This window comes from Mustela lutreola, chromosome 1, assembly GCF_030435805.1.
Source record: "Mustela lutreola isolate mMusLut2 chromosome 1, mMusLut2.pri, whole genome shotgun sequence".
NCBI lineage: Eukaryota > Metazoa > Chordata > Mammalia > Carnivora > Mustelidae > Mustela > Mustela lutreola.
Window position 1 is genome coordinate 236,231,131 of NC_081290.1, and position 23,164 is coordinate 236,254,294.

At 35.5% G+C, this 23,164-nt stretch overlaps 1 protein-coding gene and 1 pseudogene across 1 annotated transcript; one reads left to right on the forward strand and one right to left on the reverse strand.

Annotated features, from left to right (window-relative positions):
* Positions 1-11,097: 11,097 nt before the first annotated feature.
* LOC131821588 (olfactory receptor 52N1) lies at positions 11,098-12,060 on the reverse strand. Its single transcript, XM_059157802.1, has one exon. The coding sequence runs from the start codon at positions 12,058-12,060 to the stop codon at positions 11,098-11,100; it is 963 nt and encodes a 320-aa protein (XP_059013785.1).
* Positions 12,061-21,209: 9,149 nt separating this feature from the next.
* LOC131836969 (olfactory receptor 52N2-like) lies at positions 21,210-22,378 on the forward strand (annotated as a pseudogene).
* Positions 22,379-23,164: the final 786 nt, after the last annotated feature.

The window sequence follows — 23,164 nt, forward strand, 5'->3', positions numbered from 1 at the left end:
CCATCACCAACTTCACTTAAAAGAAAAAGAAATAAACTAATAAAAGTACTTATGAATGTGTGAGTAATTGTAACTTCTGAGACATTGTTAAATACTTTCAATTTGTATCCTAAATGTCCTTACACAGAAAGAAACAAAATTCTCAATAAATATTAAAATTGTTAATATTCATTAATATTAGCTTGTTTTCATTACCAACCCCAGGTACACTTTTCACATACTTGTACACAGATATAGACATATGGTTATGAAATTATTATTTTATTTGTGTATGATCTTATAGGCAGTAAGAATGTAAAGCTTGGGTGATATCAGACTCATAGTAGCCTGAGTCATTACTTTTTTCTTTATTTACATCATTTGTAATTAACAAATTTGCTAAGGGACTACAACCTGATCCAGCAATTGCACTACTAGAGATTTACCCAAGTGATAAAAAATTAATTCATAATTGAATTATGCATGCACCCTGATGTTAATAGCAGTATTATCAATAATAGCTAAATTATGGAAAGAGCCCAAATGTCTATCAACTGATGAATAAATAAAGAAGAGATGGCATACACACAGCACACACACACACACCCCACACTAGATTATTTGTCAGCCATTAAAAAAGAAAGAAATCTTGCCATTTGCAATGATGTGGACATAGCTAGAGAGTTATGCTAGGTGAAACAAGTCAGTCAGAGAAAGACAAGTACCATATGATTTCACTTATATGTGGAGTTTAAGAACCAAAAAAACTGAATATAGATGGGGGGGGGGAATCAGAGAGAGAGAGAGAGATAGGCAAACCAAAAAACAAACTCTTAAGTATACAGAGCAAACTGGTGGTTACTGGAGGGGAAGTGGGTGGGGTGATGAGTTAAATAGGTGACAGGTTTTAAGGAGGGCAGTTATTGTGGTGAGCACTGGGTGTTGTATGTAAGTGATGAACTACTAAATTCTACACCTGAAAATAATATTGCACTGTATATTAATAAAAAATTATAAAAACTGATATTCAATAGGTCAAAAAAAGAGAGCACATCTTGTGTTATTACTATTACATTAAGTTCAAAAAATACAAGGAAGTCTATGATGCTGAGGTCAAAATTGTGGTTACCTTTGGGGACCATATGAAAGCCATAGAAATAATCTATAGTTGGGTCTGTCAGTAAGATAGGTATACTTAAGATTTCTATGCTGTACTCTGTATAAGTTATATTTTAATTTAGAGAAGAGATATAACAAACAAAGACCACATGGAAATTATTGATGTAGCTGAATTTACTCTTATGTATTAGATCAGTGATTCTTAAAATCATTTGTCTTACTATCCAATTTACCCTATTAAACTTTAGTGAAACTCTAAAGAGCTTTTGTTTTTATGGTTCATATCCATAAATATTGTATATGTCCAAAATTAAAGCAAAAAATTTGGAAGTAATTTAAAAATAGCAATAATAAATCTATGTGCCATAAACCATATTTTATGAAAAAAACACATTTTTGAACATAAAATAGTAACAAAAGTCATAGTATTTTACATTTTTGCAAGTATTTTAATTCCTGGCTTAATAGACAACTAGGTTCTCATAATCTGGTTCTGCATGTAACCTGCTGAAATGATTTTATTTGATATTTATAAAGAAAGTATGATTTCATGTAGATATATATAGTTGTAAGAGGGAGGAGTTGAGATTTTAATACATTTTTCAGTTAATTGTGGATATTCTTCTTTGATACTATACCCCCAATTTTTTTAGATAGTTTTCTAAAGATTAGTTGCAATGTAAAATCTTAAAAGTTGCCAATGAACTTTGGTACTCTGTTGCATTAAAACCCATTGGTCTATAAGGTATCAATATTGGAAAAGAAGTTAAACTTTCACTATTTGCAGATGGCATGATACTATACATGGAAAGTCCTAAAGACTCCATCAAAATACCACTAGAAGTAATAAATTAATTCAGCAAAGTTATGTGGTAGAAAATTAATATGCTGAAATAGGTAACATTTTTATATACTAATAACAAATTACCAGAAATTAAAAAAAAACACCATTTACAATTACACCAAAAATAAAAAAACCTACAAATAAACTTGACTTAAAAGGTGAAAAATCTGTACTCTGAAAACTATGAAACACTAATGATTATCTCTTTTGTGTGTGTTGAGTTTGAAGAATTCTTTATAGATCCTGGTATCAGCCCTATTTGTATTGTCATTTGTAAATATCTTCTCCCATACCTTGCGTTGATTCTGTTTTGCTAACTGTTTCCTTTGCTGGGCAGAAGCTTTTGATCTTGAAGTCCCAAAAATTCATTTTTGCTTTTGTTTTCTTTACCTTTGGAGACATATCTTGAAAGAAGTTGCTGTGGCCAATGTCAAAGAGGCTACCGCCTATGTTCTCCTGTAGGGTTTTGATGGATTCCTGCCTCACATTGAGATCTTTTTATCCATTTCGAGTTTATCTTTGTGTGTGGTGTAAGAGAACAGTTGAGTTTCATTCCTCTACACATAGCTGTCCAATTTTCCCAGCACCATTTATTGAAGAGACTGTCTTTTTCCCACTGTATATTTTTTTCCTGCTTTGTCAAAGATTATTTGACTATAAAGTTGACGGTCCATATTCTGGGCTCTCTACTCTGTTCCACTGGTCTATGTGTCTGTTTTTGTGCCAGTACCCTGCTCTCTTGGTGATCACAGCTTTGTAGTAAATCTTGAAATCAGGCAACATGATGCTCCCAGTTTTGTTTTTCTTTTTCAGCATTTTCATAGCAGTTTGGGGTCTTTTCTGATTCCATACAAATTTTAGGATTGTTTGCTCCAGTTCTTTAAAAAATGCTGGTGGAATTTTGATCAGAATGGCATTGAAAGTATAGACATTTTTTTTTTAATTTTTTATTTTTTATAAACATATATTTTTTATATACATATATTTTTATCCCCAGGTCTGTGAATCACCAGGTTTACACACTTCACAGCACTCACCAAATCACATACCCTCCCCAATGTCCATAATCCCACCCCCTTCTCCCAAGCCCCCTCCCCCCGGCAACCCTCAGTTTGTTTTGTGAGATTAAGAGTCACTTATGGTTTGTCTCCCTCCCAATCCCATCTTGTTTCATTTATTCTTCTTCTACCCACTTAAGCCTCCATGTTGCATCACCACTTCCTCATATCAGGGAGATCATATGGTAGTTGTCTTTCTCTGCTTGACTTATTTCGCTAAGCATGATACGCTCTAGTTCCATCCATGTTGTTGCAAATGGCAAGATTTCATTTCTTTTGATGGCTGCATAGTATTCCATTGTGTATATATACCACATCTTCTTGATCCATTCATCTGTTGATGGACATCTAGGTTCTTTCCATAGTTTGGCTATTGTGGACATTGCTGCTATAAACATTTGGGTGCATGTGCCCCTTTGGATCACTACAATTGTATCTTTAGGGTAAATACCCAATAGTGCAATTGCTGGGTCATAGGGCAGTTCTATTTTCAACATTTTGAGGAACCTCCATGCTGTTTTCCAGAGTGGCTGCACCAGCTTGCATTCCCACCAACAGTGTAGGAGGGTTCCCCTTTCTCCGCATCCTCGCCAGCATCTGTCATTTCCTGACTTGTTGATTTTAGCCATTCTGACTGGTGTGAGGTGATATCTCATTGTGGTTTTGATTTGTATTTCCCTGATGCCGAGTGATATGGAGCACTTTTTCATGTGTCTGTTCGCCATCTGGATGTCTTCTTTGCAGAAATGTCTGTTCATGTCTTCTGCCCATTTCTTGATTGGATTATTTGTTCTTTGGGTGTTGAGTTTGCTAAGTTCTTTATAGATTCTGGACACTAGTCCTTTATCTGATATGTCGTTTGCAAATATCTTCTCCCATTCTGTCAGTTGTCTTTTGATTTTGTTAACTGTTTCCTTTGCTGTGCAAAAGCTTTTGATCTTGATGAAATCCCAGTAGTTCATTTTTTCCCTTGCTTCCCTTGCCTTTTGCGTTGTTCCTAGGAAGATGTTGCTGCGGCAGAGGTCGAAGAGGTTGCTGCCCGTGTTCTCCTCAAGGATTTTGATGGATTCCTTTCGTACATTGAGGTCCTTCATCCATTTTGAGTCTATTTTTGTGTGTGGTGTAAGGAAATGGTTCAATTTCATTTTTCTGCATGTGGCTGTCCAATTTTCCCAGCACCATTTATTGAAAAGGCTGTCTTTTTTCCATTGGACATTCTTTCCTGCTTTGTCGAAGATTAGTTGACCATAGAGTTGAGGGTCTATTTCTGGGCTCTCTATTCTGTTCCATTGATCTATGTGTCTGTTTTTGTGCCAGTACCATGCTGTCTTGATGATGACAGCTTTGTAATAGAGCTTGAAGTCCGGAATTGTGATGCCACCAACGTTGGCTTTCTTTTTCAATATCCCTTTGGCTATTCGAGGTCTTTTCTGGTTCCATATAAATTTTAGCATTATTTGTTCCATTTCTTTGAAAAAGATGGATGGTACTTTGATAGGAATTGCATTAAATGTGTAGATTGCTTTAGGTAGCATAGACATTTTCACAATATTTATTCTTCCAATCCAGGAGCATGGAACATTTTTCCATTTCTTTGTGTCTTCCTCAATTTCTTTCATGAGTACTTTATAGTTTTCTGAGTATAGATTCTGTGTCTCTTTGGTTAGGTTTATTCCTAGGTATCTTATGGTTTTGGATGCAATTGTAAATGGGATTGACTCCTTAATATCTCTTTCTTCTGTCTTGCTGTTGGTGTAGAGAAATGCAACTGATTTCTGTGCATTGATTTTATATCCTGACACTTTACTGAATTCCTGTATAAGTTCTAGCAGTTTTGGAGTGGAGTCTTTTGGGTTTTCCACATATAGTATCATATCATCTGCGAAGAGTGATAATTTGACTTCTTCTTTGCCGATTTGGATGCCTTTAATTTCCTTTTGTTGTCTGATTGCTGAGGCTAGGACCTCTAGTACGATGTTGAATAGCAGTGGTGATAATGGACATCCCTGCCGTGTTCCTGACCTTAGCGGAAAAGCTTTCAGTTTTTCTCCATTGAGAATGATATTTGCGGTGGGTTTTTCATAGATGGCTTTGATGATATTGAGGTATGTGCCCTCTATCCCTACACTTTGAAGAGTTTTGATCAGGAAGGGATGTTGTACTTTGTCAAATGCTTTTTCAGCATCTATTGAGAGTATCATATGGTTCTTGTTCTTTCTTTTATTGATGTGTTGTATCACATTGACTGATTTGCGGATGTTGAACCAACCTTGCAGCCCTGGAATAAATCCCACTTGGTCGTGGTGAATAATCTTTTTAATGTACTGTTGAATCCTATTGGCTAGTATTTTGTTGAGTATTTTCGCATCTGTGTTCATCAAGGATATCGGTCTATAGCTCTCTTTTTTGGTGGGATCCTTGTCTGGTTTTGGGATCAAGGTGATGCTGGCCTCATAAAATGAGTTTGGAAGTTTTCCTTCCATTTCTATTTTTTGGAACAGTTTCAGGAGAATAGGAATTAGTTCTTCTTTAAATGTTTGGTAGAATTCCCCTGGGAAGCCGTCTGGCCCTGGGCTTTTGTTTGCTTGGAGATTTTTAATGACTGTTTCAATCTCCTTACTGGTTATGGGTCTGTTCAGGCTTTCTATTTCTTCATGGTTCATAGAAAGTATAGACATTTTAACAATGTTTACTTTTCCGATCCAAGAGCATGGAATGGTCTTCCATCTTTTTGTGTCTTCTTCAGTTTCTTTCATGAGTGTTCTGTAGTTCCTTGAGTACAGATACTTTTCCTCTTTGGTTAGGTTTATTCCCAGGTTTCTTATGGTCAAACTCAACACACACAAAACAGATAATCATGTCAAGAAATGGGCAGAAGACATGAACAGACACTTCTCCAAAGAAGACATACAAATGACTAACAGACACATGAAAAAATGTTCATCATCATTAGCCATCAGGGAGATTCAAATAAAAATCACATTGAGATACAACCTTACACCAGTTAGAATGGCCAAAATTAACAAGACAGTAAACAACGTGTGTTGGAGAGGATGCAGAGAAAGGTGAACCCTCTTACACAGTTTGTGGGAATGCAAGTTGGGGCAGCCACTTAGGAAAACAGTGTGGAGATTCCTTAGGAGATTAAAAATAGAGCTTCCTTATGACCTGCAATTGCACTACTGGGTATTTACCCAAAAAATACATATGTAGTGAAAAGAAGGGTCATCTGTACCCCAATGTTCATAACAGTAATGGTCACATTCACCAAACTGTGGAAAGAACCAAGATGCCCCTCAATGGATGAATGGATAAGGAAGATGTGGTCCATATACACTACAGAGTATTATGCCTCCTTCAGAAAGGATGAATACCCAACTTTTGTATCAACACGGAAGGAACTAGAAGAGATTATGCTGAGTGAAATAAGTCAAGCAGAGAGAGTCAATTATCATATGGTTTCACTTATTTGTGGAGCATAAGAAATAACACGGAGGACATGGGGAGATGTAGAGGAGAAGGGAGTTGGGAGAAATTGGAGGGGGAGAAGAACCATGAGAGACTATGGACTCTGAAAAACAATCTCAGGGTTTTGAAGGGGCGGAGGGTGGGAGGTTGGGGAAACCAGGTGGTGGGTATTAGAGAGGGCACAGATTCCATGAAGCACTGTGTGTGGTGCAAAAATAATGAATACTGTTATGCTGAAAATTTAAAAAAAGATGTGGTTATGTGATAATACAGAAGAGACTTCTGTTGTCCTTCTGACATTCCTATTAAATTTCAAGAAGATACTAATAGTAACATATATTTAAGAAAAGTAGGAAAAGGAAGTGACTAGGGATGGATAAAAGTTTTCCACCATTGGAAGAAATTAGATTCAATCTTTGGAAGATGTAACATGGAATGGTGTTAATGAATGAAAGGATGACTCAACAGAGCAAAAAGGTAACCTGCAGGATGGGAGAGGATACTTGCAAACCATAAGATAATATACAAAATGTATAAGGAACTCCTACAACTCAATTTGAGCAGAAAGTTAGAAAATGGGCTGAGGTCTTTAATAGATGCCTCTTCAAAGAGCAGATACAAATGGCTAACAAGTATATGAAAAGATGCTCAACATCACTAATCATCAGATGATAAGGGAAATGCAAATATAAACCACAATGACATGTCACCTGATATCTATCAGGATTGCTGTTATTGAAGAAACAAGAGACAAAAAGTCTTGGCAAGAATGTAGAGATATTGGGACATTTGTGCACCATTGCTAGGAATGTGAAATATTTCAGAAACTATGGAAAAGAATATGGACATTCCTCAAACATTTTTAAATAGAACCACCATAAGATACAGCAACCCTACTTCTGATTTATCCAATAGAACTGAAATAAGGATCTCAAAGAGATCATTATTCATCATTATTCATCATAACCAAAATGTGGAAACAACGTAAATGTCCATTGACAGTTGAATAAAAAAAAATGTGGTATATATGTATAATGGAATACAGTGCAACCTTAAGGAAGCACATTTTGCAATATGCACAACATGGATAACCATGAAGATATTATGCTGAGTGAAAAATGTTGGTCACAGAACAAATGCTTCATGATTCCATATAGATGAGGTATCTGAAATAGTCAAATTCATAAAAATAAAGAGGAGAAGTTTGTTTCCCAAGACAGGGGAGAGGGAAAAATTACTAAACAGCCATCATAAACTTTCAGTTAAGTGAGATGAATAAGGGCTAAAGATCTGTTGTACAACATTGTATGTACAATAAACAAGATGTATTATACACTTAAAATTTTTTAAGAGGATAAATTTCATGTGAAATATTTTTACCTCAATGAAATACAATTTAAAAAATAAATAACAAGAGTTTTCTAGTTTCAAATCCCAGATCTCTACCTAAAATCTTTGTAGGCTTTGACAAATTAAAGAACCCATCCAAATTTCAGTCTCCTTAAAAATAAAATGCAGTGAATAATGACTATCTACAGAATTGATTCAAAAATATGCATGTAAAGCATCCAGAATAAATTAACTCCTAGTAGTGTCTAAGTAAATACTTAATCTTGATATGGAGAGAGGGAGGAAGGGAGAGAGAAAGAATGTGTATGAATGTGGAAGTTTCTACTAATATAATCAGAAGAAATTGAATGAAAACAAGGATAATTGTTGAAAGCTGATCTACAAGAAATTATTCTCATCTTCAATCTTCTTTATTCAGAGTGGTGGAAATTCTTTTATTCCTTTCCTAGATTGAAACCACTAATGTCTGAATTCCATGTATGAGCAACTTCTGGTTTATTTTGTCATTTTGCTGGACCACATCCTCAAATAACTAAGAAAAACTGTTATGTAGATCATCTTTCTTCATTTTTTGCATATCTAAAGTAACTTTATCATTCACATATTTAATTGACTATTATATTGAGAACATAATTACAGTCTAATAATTACTTCTTTTCATAAAAAAGAAAATTGCTCTATGATCCTCCAGCATCAATATTTATTAGTAGGGATCCTTTTCAATTATGGAAATATGAATTGAATTTTTTAGTATTTTAATGTTTGTTTTCCACCTGAAATTTTTAAGGATTTTTTCATTATCTTTTCTTCTTTGACAGTAGCATGTTTAGGTTTGACTCTTTTACAAATTTTCTAGGTATTTTGGTATATCTTGATTACTTCTTAAAATACAAATTTTTAATTTTGTTATAGAAAATATTATTTTGTAGATATTTGGAAAAATTCTCTTTGCCTCAACAGTTTTCACTTTTAATGTAAATCTTAAAAGTAAGACTTCTGCTGTCCTGGAAAGAAATTCCATATTTCTTTATTTTCCTTTCATATTTTATATTGCCTTATCTTTTTTCTCTTTCTGTGAGATTTTTGTAACTTTATTTTCCTTCCCTTACGTATTTTTGCCATCAGTAATTCTTTTCTGTTATAAGTCATTTTCTAATTCTCTGCTTGTCTCTTTTCCATAGAAAACCATTCATTGTTTTATGGGTGAAATATATTATCAGATATCTCTAGAAAGTATTGACATTGGAAATGTTCTCCTGCAAAAATAATAAAGATGGTGACATTGAACAGATACATAAAACAATATAATCCTGACCTGTTTGTAAAGTAATATACATTCATACCCAATAATCATATCAATATTTGTATAACTATAATAGTTCAAATACTGTTTATTAGTTTTCAGCTATTGCAATGAAATGATAAACAAATCTAGGAAGATTTCTAGACTCATAGCTAGTGATAATAATCTTAAGTATAGGAAATTAAAGGGGTGCCTGGAAGGCTCAGTATGTTCAGTGTCTGCCTTCAGCAAAGGTCATGATGCCAGGGTCCTAGGATTGAGCCCCACTTCGATCTCCCTGCTCAACAAGGAGCCTATTTCTCCCTCTCTGTTGCTACCCCTGCTTGTACGCTCTCTCTCTCTCTCTCTCTGTCTCTCTAATAAATAAAATTTTAAAAAGAGCAGGAAGTTAAAAATATATCTGATTTACATTGAGGTTGGAAGTAGTAGGGAGATAAGGAAACTGTAGACACACACATATCTATATATGTAGATTATATATATATATATATATATAATGTAGATACATGTATACACTATAGGCACACACACATACATAAATCACACACACACATATGTATATATAAATCACACAGGTGACAGATACTCCAACTGAGTTACAATCCCCATTGTCTATAAAAGGAGAGTTTGTAGTCAAATTAAAGTTCAAATATAACTTGTAGTAAAAGAAGAAATCACCAAAGAGAAGAAAAAAGCCATACACATACACACACAATATTTTTAAGAGGTTATCTCTGGAAAGGAACTAGATGGAAGAGATTTTCAAGATGGAAGTTTTGATTTTTTTTAATGATTATCTTGTCTGGATTATTTGATCATAATTTGTACACATATACATATTATTGATACTAAATTTAGCATACCATGGAAAGAAGTTAAATATATATACTTGTAAGCCATGGGCAGAAAGAACAGGAGGAAAGGAAGAAAATGTTTCACAATTCAGAGAAATCAGAGAGCATCCTCAAGACATATTATTTTAAATAAATATTTTATTGAACTATAATATGCATGCAAAAAAAAGCACACATCGTAAGTGTACAGCCTCATTAAATATCACCAAGTGGACACTTTGTAATTACCATTCAGGTCAAGAACTAAATCCTTGGCAGCTCCTCAGAAGCATTCCTCATACCCTGTCCAATCATTATCTGGGCTTTCATTCCCAAAGTTAAACACCATTCTCATTTCTAACACCAAAAATTAGTTTTTGTCTGCTTGTGAACTGCATCTAAATGAAATCACACTACACATATTATTTTGTCTCTTTCACTCAACATTGTATTTGAAATAGACCATAATTATTTATTTATTCAGCTTGGATATTGAAGGATATACGTTCTGGGTATTATGAATATGCTGCAACTTAACATCATTTAGAAGTTTTCTAATGAACATATGTATGCACTGCTAGATATACAGTTGACAAACTTGGGAAATAAAGCATGAAAAAATAACTTGGGAAAGAAGAATGAACTACAAATGGTGAAGAAAACGTTATGATAAATAAACTAGCACAGATATTGAAGAACATGGCTCATGTTTGCCAGAGATTTAAATTTTTTTAGAAAGTTCAACTCTAGTCCTAGTGATCCAACAACTGTCCCCTATTTGAAGAAGGGGCACCTGGGTAGCTCAGTCAGTTAAGCATCTCCCTTCAGCTGGGGTCATTATCCAAGGGTCTGGTGATCACGTCTGGTATCAGGTTCCCTGCTCAGCAGAGAGCCTACTTCTGACTCTCCCTCTGCTGCTCTCCCTGTGTGCTCATTCAAAAAAAAGTCTTTGAAGAACATGGGATTTCAGGAGAGAAAGTCTCTGCCTAATGGGCATTGTGATACCCATTAAAGAGAGGTAGAAGAATTAAAGTCCCATGGAACTTTCCTGTGGCCAGATACCTGCTTTCATTTGGAGAGTTCCCTGCAGTCTTGCTGATCTCAACCTGGCTAAGAGAATTCTAACGTCTCAGAAGACTCTACTTAAATTTTATGAGAATTATCTTTTCCCTTAAGCAAGAATCTAATGACACTTTTTCGTATCTGCTTAGTTTTCACCCCATACACAATAGGGTTCATTGTGGGAGGCATCAGCAGATACAGATTAGCCATAATAATGTGTATGTGTGGAGGAATAGTGTGTCCCCCAAACCGGTGAGTAAAGAACGTGAAAAAGGCTGGAACATAGGTGATGACAATGGCACAGATGTGGGCAGTACATGTGCTGAAGGCCTTCTGCTGTGCATCTGCTGAAGAGAGACTCACAACTGCTCGAAGGATCATGGTGTAGGAGATTGTGATGCACAAGATATCAAAGCCCCCAATCAGTAGGGCAACCATCAAACCATAGATAGCATTGATCCTAACATTTCCACAGGATATCTTGGCCACAGACATGTGGTCACAGTAGGTGTGAGGTATGACATTGCCCCTGCAGTATGGCAGGCGCCTGGTGAGGAAAGTGAAAGGGATAACAAGTACTACACCTCTAAGAAAAGTGAGGAGTCCAGCCTTGGCAATGACTTCATTAGTGAGGATAGTAGTATAGCGCAGGGGGTAGCAGATGGCCACATAGCGGTCCAGTGCCATAAGCATGAGCACCCCAGACTCCATCCCTGTGAATGTATGCACAAAGAACATCTGGGCCAGGCAAGCCTTAAAGTCAATCTCCTTGAGGCTGAACCACAATATGCAGAGGGTGTTGGGAAGAGTGCTGGTGCACATGAGCACATCTGTGAAGGAAAGAAGGGCTAGGAAGATGTACATAGGTCTGTGTAAAGCTTCTTCAGAGTAAATGAGGTACATAAGGCCAAAGTTCCCTGTAATGGCAATGCTGTACATGGTGCACAGTGGGAAGGAGATCCACAGATGCACTTCTTCCAGCCCAGGGATGCCATTTAAGATGAATGAAGCTGGAGTTAGACTGGTGCCATTTATGAATGACATAACACCTGTTGGAAGTTCATGGTACAGCAGTTATAGAATTGTTCTGTAAGCAGGAAAAGAAAAAGGAAGAAGGAAGAAGGGGAGAGGAGGAGGAGAAGAAGGAGGAGGAGGAGAAGGCTCAAAGAGTAACTAACCAGCAGGATTTTCTTTCTTTATAATGGCTAATTTGTCTTTTTGTAGATCAGTCACTGGATAAGGTCTTTTATGTTGACTATGTGACATATGCACTATTTGGGTCCATGTCTTAAGCATTAGACTCTGACCAGATAAACTGACTTTTAGTGGATGTGCTGGATCTTGTTGTGTCTAGGATTTCATGGTTTTGTTATCATAATTTGCAGTCCATTCTCCAGGCTGAAGTTGGTCACAAACTCACCAACTGTGTGATCAAGAATTGATGAAATATGCCCTAAGGGCTAAGGTCTCATCATCATAGTCAGGGATACATATTTCATTCTAAAATGTTAACAGTTTTCAATGGTTCTTGTGGGCTCACCTTTCTCAGGTAATCAGTATTACTAGAGGACTAACCTTACAATGATTTAAAAGGGTTAATTTTAGCACAAATGTCCCACTTTTGGTTTGAGATAAACTTAAATTCAGAAAACTAAGAATCATAGAATGGTCTTAAATGTTAAAACATAATAATCTCTTTATTAACATCATCAAATGGCCCCTGATTACTGTTCTTGGGTCACTACCACTATAAATAGTGGGTGAAGAATCATTGGGAATGTAGTAACTTATGAGACATTAATGTTGTTCTAAGAGTCTCTTCCAATGGACTCTAGAGTCTAGCCCAACGTGAATGGAGATACTCATCATTTTAAACTAAAACAACTGACATTTTCTTTAGAACAGAGTACTTTTTTTTCACCCTATATCACAATTTCAGGGAGCCATAGAAATGAATATTTCCCAGCCTGCATAAGCTCCAAAACAAATTTTTCTAGGATAAAAGAGAGATATTCAAGACATTTTTAAAGCCCATAGAAAATATTTATGAACAAAATATTTATGAATAGTAAGGAGGATAATATTTATTTGGTGTGATAGTATATGTGAGGAAATAGGAACTTAGTTTTGAGCATAAGATGGATGTAAATAAGATGCAAAAGTCTGAAGAAGTGGGCTATGTTAGACTAGAATGTGATAATTTAGGGAAAAAAAAATGTGCCAGTAGTGAAATAAGGATAGTTCTATAGAGGGCTGTTGAAAGGAAAATAGTCTCTTTGAATAAAAAATATCAATGCCAACATTAGTAGTACCTCCTGGACATATGAGAGGTGACCTCCCTGCCACTTCCCAGGTGTCTCTGAAATCTAAGACTATATAAACTTGGCTCTGCTTGTCTATGTCTTTTATAAAATTTTATATCTTTATTTTTTTAAATATTAAAGCTGAGGAAATGAAATCTAGAAGCACTTTAAATTGAGAAGTATTTCAACTATAACTATGAAATAAAATGGAAGCAATTGCCTGGAAGGAAAAGTGAATGAGAAACAGAAAACTATGGAATAAGGCTGTCTTCACTCTTCCGTGTTTTGTTTTTTTGTTTTTTTGTTTTTCCACTGCATCTTGAAAATGCTCATTTTAGCTTACACAGCCAGTGGGACTGATGACTTCTCTTTAGAATATTCCCCACAAGGATTATATTTCAGTATCTGAAACATTAACATTTTTATCCAAAGTGAAAAAGGAGTACATAAGCCAGTATATAAAGGCATCTGTATAGTAGGGTACACTGGGTCTTTTCCAAAGGTAAGGAGAAGAACCGTGTATGACAACTCTTATGCCTCTTCCCAGCTCAGCTATCATAATTTGCACCCACTCCTTTAATAAGAAGAACGCAGCCCCAATTCAGAAATCTGCTCACCCTGAAAGCTGCTGGAGTTCCTCACATAGCTGAAGACATATCCACAGATTAAGTCATATTCATGTCTATGTGATGCTTTTGGTCCTGCAAGAGTGATCTAAAACCTATACTGAGACCATGAGGAGGCGAGTGGAGGAGGGAACTTTTCTATTCTGTGTGTGTGTGTGTGTGTGTGTGTGTGCACGCGCGCGCGTGTGTGTCCATGTATGTGCATGTAGTGTGTGTGTATGTGTGTGTGTGTTATATTCTAAAGTTGGGAGCTGGGGAAACTTAATTGCTACAATATCTTTCTCCTATAGTCTCAGAGGAGAGCTGATTTCCTGTGTGTGTTTGTAAGAAAAAAGAGACTTAGGAATCAGATATATCTGGGTCCTAAGGACTCCAGCTCAGCCACTGGAAATTGTCTTAGGAATTATTTTGTCCCAAATCATAATCTAGCACTTTTGAAGCATATTTTTTAGAGGTATAATTAGATGGTCTGAGACAACAACAACAACAAAAATAAATAAAGGTAAAACAGAGCATGTGCAGATCTAGAATGATTTAGACTTTGGAATTAAATCTTTTGGGAGACAGACCTGTCTACTACCTTTTTCAAAACTTAGAATAACATCATGCACAAAATTGGTACTGAAAAAAATATTTTGCTGAAAAAATTAAATAATCTTGGTCTAAAAAATTGAGCTTTAGATGAGATCTTATATTTAGTGTTCTTGATAAATTCACTCATTAATGTTAACATTTTTATATAAATTTCTTTGGATTATCTAAACATTAGCATCCCTTTGTGACTTAAAAACATTTTGTTCTCCCTTTCCTGTATTTTTTGGCATTTTTTTCTTGCCTTCTTAACTAGCTACAACACCCTTCTTGTGCAGTGTTTAACAGGAAGAGTGATCAGGGATATCTTTGTTTCATTACTGATGATTGGGCGTAGTGAAGCCTACTAGGGATACAGAAACCAATTCTAAACAATCAGGTGAAAACACGGATTTATGCTACAATGCAAAAGCACAGCAGTGCAACTGATAAACTATTGAACTCTACATCTGAAACTAATGATGTACTATAAACTGGCTAATTGAATTTTTTAAAAAAGCACAGCAGTGCAATTGTAACAGTTACTATGAAATAAAAAGTGGTCAGTTGCTTGAAATAAATCTTACCTGGCTAACTGCTTATAGTAACATATAATAATTTATAATAATATGCCTGTGCTTGCTGGTAGATAAAATTTATTGGACTTTCAGTGTACTGCCCCCCACCCCCACCCCCACACTTACCTTGAAATAAACATTTGGGATGTTCAGGAAAGTGTAATTCATTGCTGGGAAGATAATTCTGGACTAACATCAATTAACTCACCAACATGTATGATATCTGCTCTAGATTGTTTTTTCAGTTGTAAAAATGCATTTATGATTTTATTTTGGGAAATTATTTTTTAAAGATACATATTTCTCAGAACAGTGTTTTTTTTAAAGATTTTATTTATTTATTTATTTGACAGACGGAGATCACAAGTAGGCAGAGAGGCAGGCATAGAGAGAGAAGAGGAAGCAGGGTCCCCGCTGAGCAGAGAGCCCGATGCAGGGCTCAATCCCAGGACCCTGGGATCATGACCTGACCTAAAGGCAGAGGTTTTAACCCACTGAGTCACCCAGGTGCCCCATCTCAGAACAGTGTTTTTAAAACTATCTTTAGCTGACTTTTATTCATTTTTTAACTGTTGAAGTTCAGAAAAACATTTCTATTTTTTTTTTAATTTTATAACATATAATGTATTATTATCCCCAGGAGTACAGGTCTGTGAATCGTCAGGCTTATATAGCTCAAAGCACTCCCCATATTTGCTATAGACTTCTTTATTAAGATTTTATTTATTCATTTGACACTCAGAGTAGGCAAAGAAGCAGGCATAGAGAGAGGAGGAAACAGGCTCCCCGCGGAGCAGAGAGCTCAATGCGGGGCTCGATCCCAGGACCCTGGGATCATGACCTGAGCCGAAGGCAGAGGCTTTAACCCACTGAGCTACTCAGGCGCCCCTAGATTTTTTATAGGTACCTTTTTTCCAGCTCTATTGAGATATAATTGGCATATAACATTGTGTAAGTTTAAGGTGTACAATGTGATGATTTGATACAGAATATTTGCTACAATATTGTTATTTAACATTCTTCACCTTACATAGTTAACATTCTATTATTATGGTGAGGACATTAGAACTCTACTCTCATAGCAACTTTCAAGTGTATAATACAATATTGTTAAGTGTAGTCACCATGCTATACATTAGACTCTCTAATACTTATATTCATTTTATAACTGTAAGTTTGTATCCTTTGATCAACATCTCCCAATTTTCCCTACCCTTATCCCCCTGGCATCCACCATTCTACTGTTTCAATGAGTTTGATGTTTTTACATTCCACATTTAAGTGAGATCATACAGTATGATCTGCCTGATTTACTTCATTCAGCATAATGCCCTCAAGGTCCATCCATTTGTCATAAATGCCAATATTTCCCTCTTTCATATGGGTGAATAATACTCTGTCCAATATAGATACCACATTTTCTTTATATAGTCACCCATCTATAGATACTTGTTTCCATGTCCTGGTGTGTTGTGTTAATGCTGCAATGAACATGGAAGTACAGATATTTCTTTGAGATAATAATTTTATCTTCAGATATATATTTGGAAGTGAGATTTCTGGATCATATGGTATTTATATTTGTAATTTTTTGAGGTAACTTCATGCTGTTTTCCATGACTGAAACCAATATGTTCCGTGACTGAACCAATATGTATTCTCACCAATAGTGCACCAGAGTTCCCTTTTCTCCTCTCCAATGTTTGTTATCTACTGTTTTGTTTTATAACAACCATGCTAACAGATTTAAGGTGATTGCCTTGTAGTTTTGAACTACACTTCCTTGTTGATTGGTGATGTTAAGCACCTTTTTGTGTTCTTGTTGGCCATTTGTATGTCTTCTTTTAAAAAAATTCATTTAAATCCTCTGTACATTTTTAATAAAATTGTCACAATTTCATTTTGTTTTGTTTTGCTATGGAGTTATAGAAATTGCTCATTTATTTTCGATATTAATCCCTTACCAGATATATGGTTTGCAAATATCTTCTTCCAGTCTTCAGGATGCCTTTACATTTTGCTGATTGTTCTTCTGCAGTGCAGAATTTTTTAGTTTGATGCAATCTCACTTGATCTTTCCTTTTGTCCTAGTACCTTTGGTGTCATATCCAAAAAAACACAGCCAAGACTGAAGCCAAGAAGATTGTCCCCCAGTTTTCTTCTAGAAGTTTTATGATTTCACATCTTCTATTTAAGTCCTTAATTCATTTTGAGTTAATTTCTGCAAGTGGTATAAGATAGGGGTCTAGGGCTCTTGATCTGTCCCATTGGTCTGTTCTGTTTTTATGTGAATACCATACTGTTTTGAGTATTACATTTTGTGATATAATTTGAAATCAGTATTGGTGGTTTATTATTTTTACTTTGCTTCTAGTATATCATTGCATGGATTTATTATGATTCATTTATTCACTCGTGTGCATTATTGGACTTTTTTTTTCCTTTCTGGTGTATTATGAGTAAACCTGCTCTAGACAGTTATGGGCAAGTCTGTGGATAGACATATATTTTCAGATTTCTTATGGAAATATCCAGGAATGGAATTGTTGCATCATATAATAGGTGCATGTTTAGGTTTTGAAGCTAGAATTGAGACACTCTGGGGAGTTAAAAATAGTTCTAGATTTATACTGTAATGGATACCAGACAGCTCATATGTTCCATTGGAGAAAAGTTGTTAAAATTTGAGGGTAACTGTTGAAGACTTTTCCCCTGAGTCAAGTATAGTCTAAATATGAGGTATCCCCACTTTTTGAGAGTTTTTGTTATGTCACTTCACTTTTACAAAAGACCTACATTAGTACTATTTTTGCTAAATGAAAGAAATTGAAGATTTCCCCTTGTACAAAAAAAAAAAAAGGCTAAAAGTAAAACTAGCCAACAGTGTTTGTTGTACAAGGAAGTGTTATAAGCACAGAGCACACCTGAGCAGCCAGAGCACGCCACCAGGCTCCTTCCCCAGGAACCACACTCAGCATTTCAGCATCTCAGCATCAAGCCCTCTTGGCTTTGAACTATGTCTGTGAGCATCTGTGCTTTATGTACATTTATTTTGTGCATCCATTAACAAGATATACCCTAAAGTATCAGAAAAGCCCAAGAGGCATTGTTTTGGGTCTGGAAATGTTCACAAAATTTTCTATATAAATTGATGACAATTGCCTCTTTGCTTTATGCCATTTCATTGGAATACTCTATTTTCAGATAATAGGGGAAATGTGTTTAGATCTTTTCAACAAAGTTAAATTTACCTCCTGTCCCAATAAAGACCTATGGGACATATATTTGTGAAGTGTCAAAAAAAAGTTTTCTTTGGCTTGGAAAATCACAGAGAAACCACTAAGTGTTGATATGGAGGATTCCTAACCCATGCTGTACAATTTCCTGAGCAATACCAGTTATGAACGAAGATTTAAAAAACATCAGGCATCAGGGTGAGTTTGGGCAATTCAGAAGAAAAAAATATGTAAGATGCACAGAAAATCTGCAACTAAATAGCAGATATTTGAGTCAGAGGGTGGTTGAATGTGAAGGACTAAATTATCTCACTCTTTTGACTTCTGAAGGGATTCGCAAACTGCTTGGAAGAGGGAGGAGAAGTGGTGAAAAACTGAAGTGTAGTTAATAGCACCATAGTGTCAGTATGCTAAGGACTAAAGAGATAATGTTTCGGGCAAGCAAATATCTGCACAATAATAGAAAAATTCTTCTCTCTGTAGATGGAAGAATCTTTCTTAGAAAGTGATAATACCTCTATGGATGAAATGCATTAGTGCAAGAGTTGAATGGAATGCCAGTGACCATGTACTCCAACTTCCGAATAACAACATTCATGATACATACTATTCCCCCTTTGCTTGACTACATCTGACAAAAGTTATCTCTAATTATCTTACTAGAGATCTCTGTCTGCATGAATGAATAATGATACTTGATCCCAAACCTACTTTCCTATAACTTTTTTTACTCATCGTATGTGTGATTAAAATATGCAAAATAACACAAATGCAATTACTTGCCTATACTCCATGTACTCATGCCAGTTTTAAGTATCTCCAATTTCACTAACAACAACAACAACAAAAAAAACCCTTTGAGATTCTAGATATCTTGAAACCATTTTAGCTATCCTCCAGATTCTCTGATTTTCCAATACGAACACAATTTATTAAGATATATAAATTATACAAGCAAGAAAACCAATCAAAAAGGAAATTTTGAAATTCATTCATCCAAAGATTCTTTTCTTGTGACACTTAGTACATTAAGTGTAAGAGACACAGCAGTGAACAAAATAGACAGCAATTCCTGTGCATATAGATTTTACATTCTAATGAGGGACAAAGGACAATACTAATTGCTGTGGAGTAAAGAAAATCTGGAAAGCAGGATTTTATGCTGAGCTTGGCAGAGGTTTGGGGCTTGCAATTTTGAATTAAGCTAAGGGTCTGACACTGAATGCAGACCTGAAACTGTTGAATGTATGCACCATGATATTATCTGGGGAACAACAAAGCAGGTAGTGAAAGTGGCAAGTGGAAATGCCTGAACTGCGTTCATGATTGCTGAGTTTGGGAAATCTCCAGTATGGATGGATAGACTGAGAGGATCAGAGTTAGAGCAGTGGGAGACCACTTAGAGATTCAAAAGAGTTCTAATTATACAGGATGTTGTAAACAAATATAGAGATGCTGGCTTTTGCTCTCAGTGTGATGTAAGGATATTAGAGGTTTAAGGGATGGCTAGACATTGTTTTGCCTCATTTATTTTGTAAAACAAAATAAGGTAATACTAATAATAATTATGATAGTACTATATATATATATCTTGCTTATTATTGCCCGAGTTGTGGTGAAAATTTCCATGGTTTACTTAATGTTTCTGCGGCTCACTCAATTTGCAGTTGAGCAAATTGCTTTAACAAACTGTCAGTTCTAATCTTTTCCTGTTTCTTAGAAAAAAATGCTTTTATCTTTTTTATATGTTGAAATTGTTCATATAGCATCATTTGAAATATCTTCCACTTATTAAAAGTCATATATAAAAACAAACTAACTAACCACTTATATAGAAAAATCTTAGGCTAAATTTTCTCTCTCTCTCTCTCACATACACACATACAGCACACATGCACACACAGTCACACACAATGGAGAGAGAAAATAAACGCAATCAAAATTGGAATTTTGGAAAAGACATATTGGGGAGATTAAAATATAACAAAAACATATATAAAATAATTTTTGAAAATGCAATAAAATAGACAATGCAATGCTGTGTGAAAATGAATAATTCAAACTGCAAACAATAACTAAGGAAGGACTTTTAAAAATATAAGATAAATATTAATTTTCTCAGAATAAATTAGGGAAAGATACTCTGGAGTCATGATTTTAATCAAAGTGCTTTCAGGTTAAATCCATGTCCCAGAACATAGAAGAAAGTTAGAAAGCTAATTATTTAAGCCCCACGCTGGGTACAGAGATTACATTTAAAAAAATAATAATTAAGAAAGCTTTCAACCTATATAATATGATTTTCATAGTTATTTGGGGCTAAAAATAATAGACCAAAGAAATTAAAATAATTGTGATTATTGACATAATATGCTTATCTACATAGAAATTTGAGAGAATCAAGAAAAACTGTTGAGCACTGCACAGAGCTTGACAATGTCATTAGTTAAATGTAAGTACTAAAATCTTTCATGCTTACCAGCAAAAGACAATTAGAAATATAATACAAAATGAACATGGCCAAGATTTGTAAGTTGTAAATTATTATGTAATTTTTAGCCCATCAAACTATCACCTGAGAATATGAACACATACACATAGACAGAGTATACAGTATAAAACCAAAAGAGATCAGGTATCTGTTATAATGTTTGCACTATGTTAGCATTCTTGTCCTTCAATAAGAGTCCCAGGACTACTCAGTAGGATAGAATAACAATGCGTGGGTACAAAAAGATTATTTTTTTCCTAAATTTATTGTTTAGATCATGCAAAATACTTGTTCATCTTTTGTCTCTGACTGAAACCAACCTCACTACCATCTTCTTTTGTAGGATGTCTTTACTGATATAAAAGTAACATGCTTTGTAATTGACCATCATGCATGAAGCCAACATCTCCTGCCTGACACCAAGATACTTCATTCTTTTTTTTTTTTTTTTTTTTTTTTAAAGATTTTATTTATTTATTTGACAGAGAGAAATCACAAGTAGATGGAGAGGCAGGCAGAGAGAGAGAGGGAAGCAGGCTCTCCGCTGAGCGGAGAGCCCGATGCGGGACTCGATCCCAGGACTCTGAGATCATGACCTGAGCCGAAGGCAGCGGCTTAACCCACTGAGCCACCCAGGTGCCCCGCAAGATACTTCATTCTTGATGGGATTCCTGAACTAGAAGACTTACACATCTGGATCTCCCTGCCCTTCTGTCTCATAAACATCATCGCTGTCCTGGGGAACTGTGGACTCATCTACCTCATCAGCTATGATGAGGCCCTGCATCAGCCTATGTACTACTTTCTAGATTTGTGGTCTCTTACAGATATTAGTGCGTTCACTTCATTTGTCCCTAATATATTATGTATCTTTTGGTTCAATCTTAAAGAGATTGACTTTAATGCCTGCCTCATGAAGAAGTTTTTCATCCACATGTTGACAGGTATGGAGTCTGGCGTGCTCATGCTTATGGCCCTGGATCACTATGTGGCCATTTGCTACCCTCTTTGCTATTCTAGCATCCTCACCAACACAGTAATTATCAAGTTTGGGTTTGCTGCCTTCAGTCAAAGTGTGTTGCTCATGATCCCATTCACTTTCCTGGTCAAGTACCTTCCCTACTGCAGGAGCAACCTCTTCCACCCCACCTACTGTGACCTACGTCTGTGGCCAAACTGCCCTGTGACAACATCAAGATTAATGCCATCTATGGTCTCAAAGCTTCCATATTGATTGGAGGATTTGATATGTTTTGTATTTTCATGTCTTACACCATGATTATCGGTCCTACAGTGAGTCTGTCATCTTCAGATGCTCACCGCAAATCCTTCAGCACCTGTACATCTCTCATATGTAATATTGTCATTACCTAGTCCCAACCTTCTTCGACTTTACTCATCATTTTGGGGACACACCATACCTCACCATGTTCACATTTTTATAGCCAATCTTTACCTGTTAATGCCTCCTACCCTGAATCCAATTGTCTACAGAGTAAAGACCAAGCAGATTTGTGAAGGAGTGATCAAATTGTTTTTAGCAAGAAAGATATTTTGAGTGTGAGCTAAGTTTATAGTATATGATTCTGCATGTAGCATAAAGGTAGAGAAAGAACTTATAGGGGAAAAGAATAGATGCAAAATTCATAACCATGAACATCAGGAAAAAATACCTGTCAATATTCTGTTATAATATTTATGAAACAATCACAAAAGAAATTTTAACCTGAGACCTCTAATTTGATAGAAAAAAAATAGACAGGAAACAATTGTGTTTTCCACACAGTTTAATTTTGGACAGACCTGGTAGAATGAATTCATAGAACAGGAGTCTAGAATTTGAAGTGAACTCTTAATGATTAATGCTCTTTCATCTAGGGCACTCTGAGGGAGTATATAAAAAAGAGCAAAGCAGGTCAAATAGCTGAAAGACTCCTGAAGATTGGGGAAGACACCTATGTAAACTGTCTCAAGTGTTGTAGGGAAGTCAGAAACCCTTCCCCAGAAGGTTTGTGCTGAATTCCATGAGTTCTGTCATCTTTTTTATTCCATATTTATTTGAAACTTGGGAAAAAATAATTCTCCTTGTCTGCTCATTTCTTCCTGTGTAATTATTTGGATTCTTATCCATGTAGTCATGTACATACAAATTAACCTGGAATAGACATGATCACTGACGTTCATTATAATCTGAGAAACATCCCTTAGAGTTGATATCAAGCAGAATTTTGAGAAACACAGTGGACACATTTGATGGGTATTTGAGTAAAGGTTTTATGAGTAGAGGAAAGGAGACTTAAAGAAAATCTATGTAATTTTCCAATCAAGATGTCTGGGCTTTACT

Bases quoted from the DNA above. Each gene is read 5' to 3' on its own strand.
- LOC131821588 (XM_059157802.1), bottom strand. From the start codon at position 12,060: ATGTCATTCATAAATGGCACCAGTCTAACTCCAGCTTCATTCATCTTA.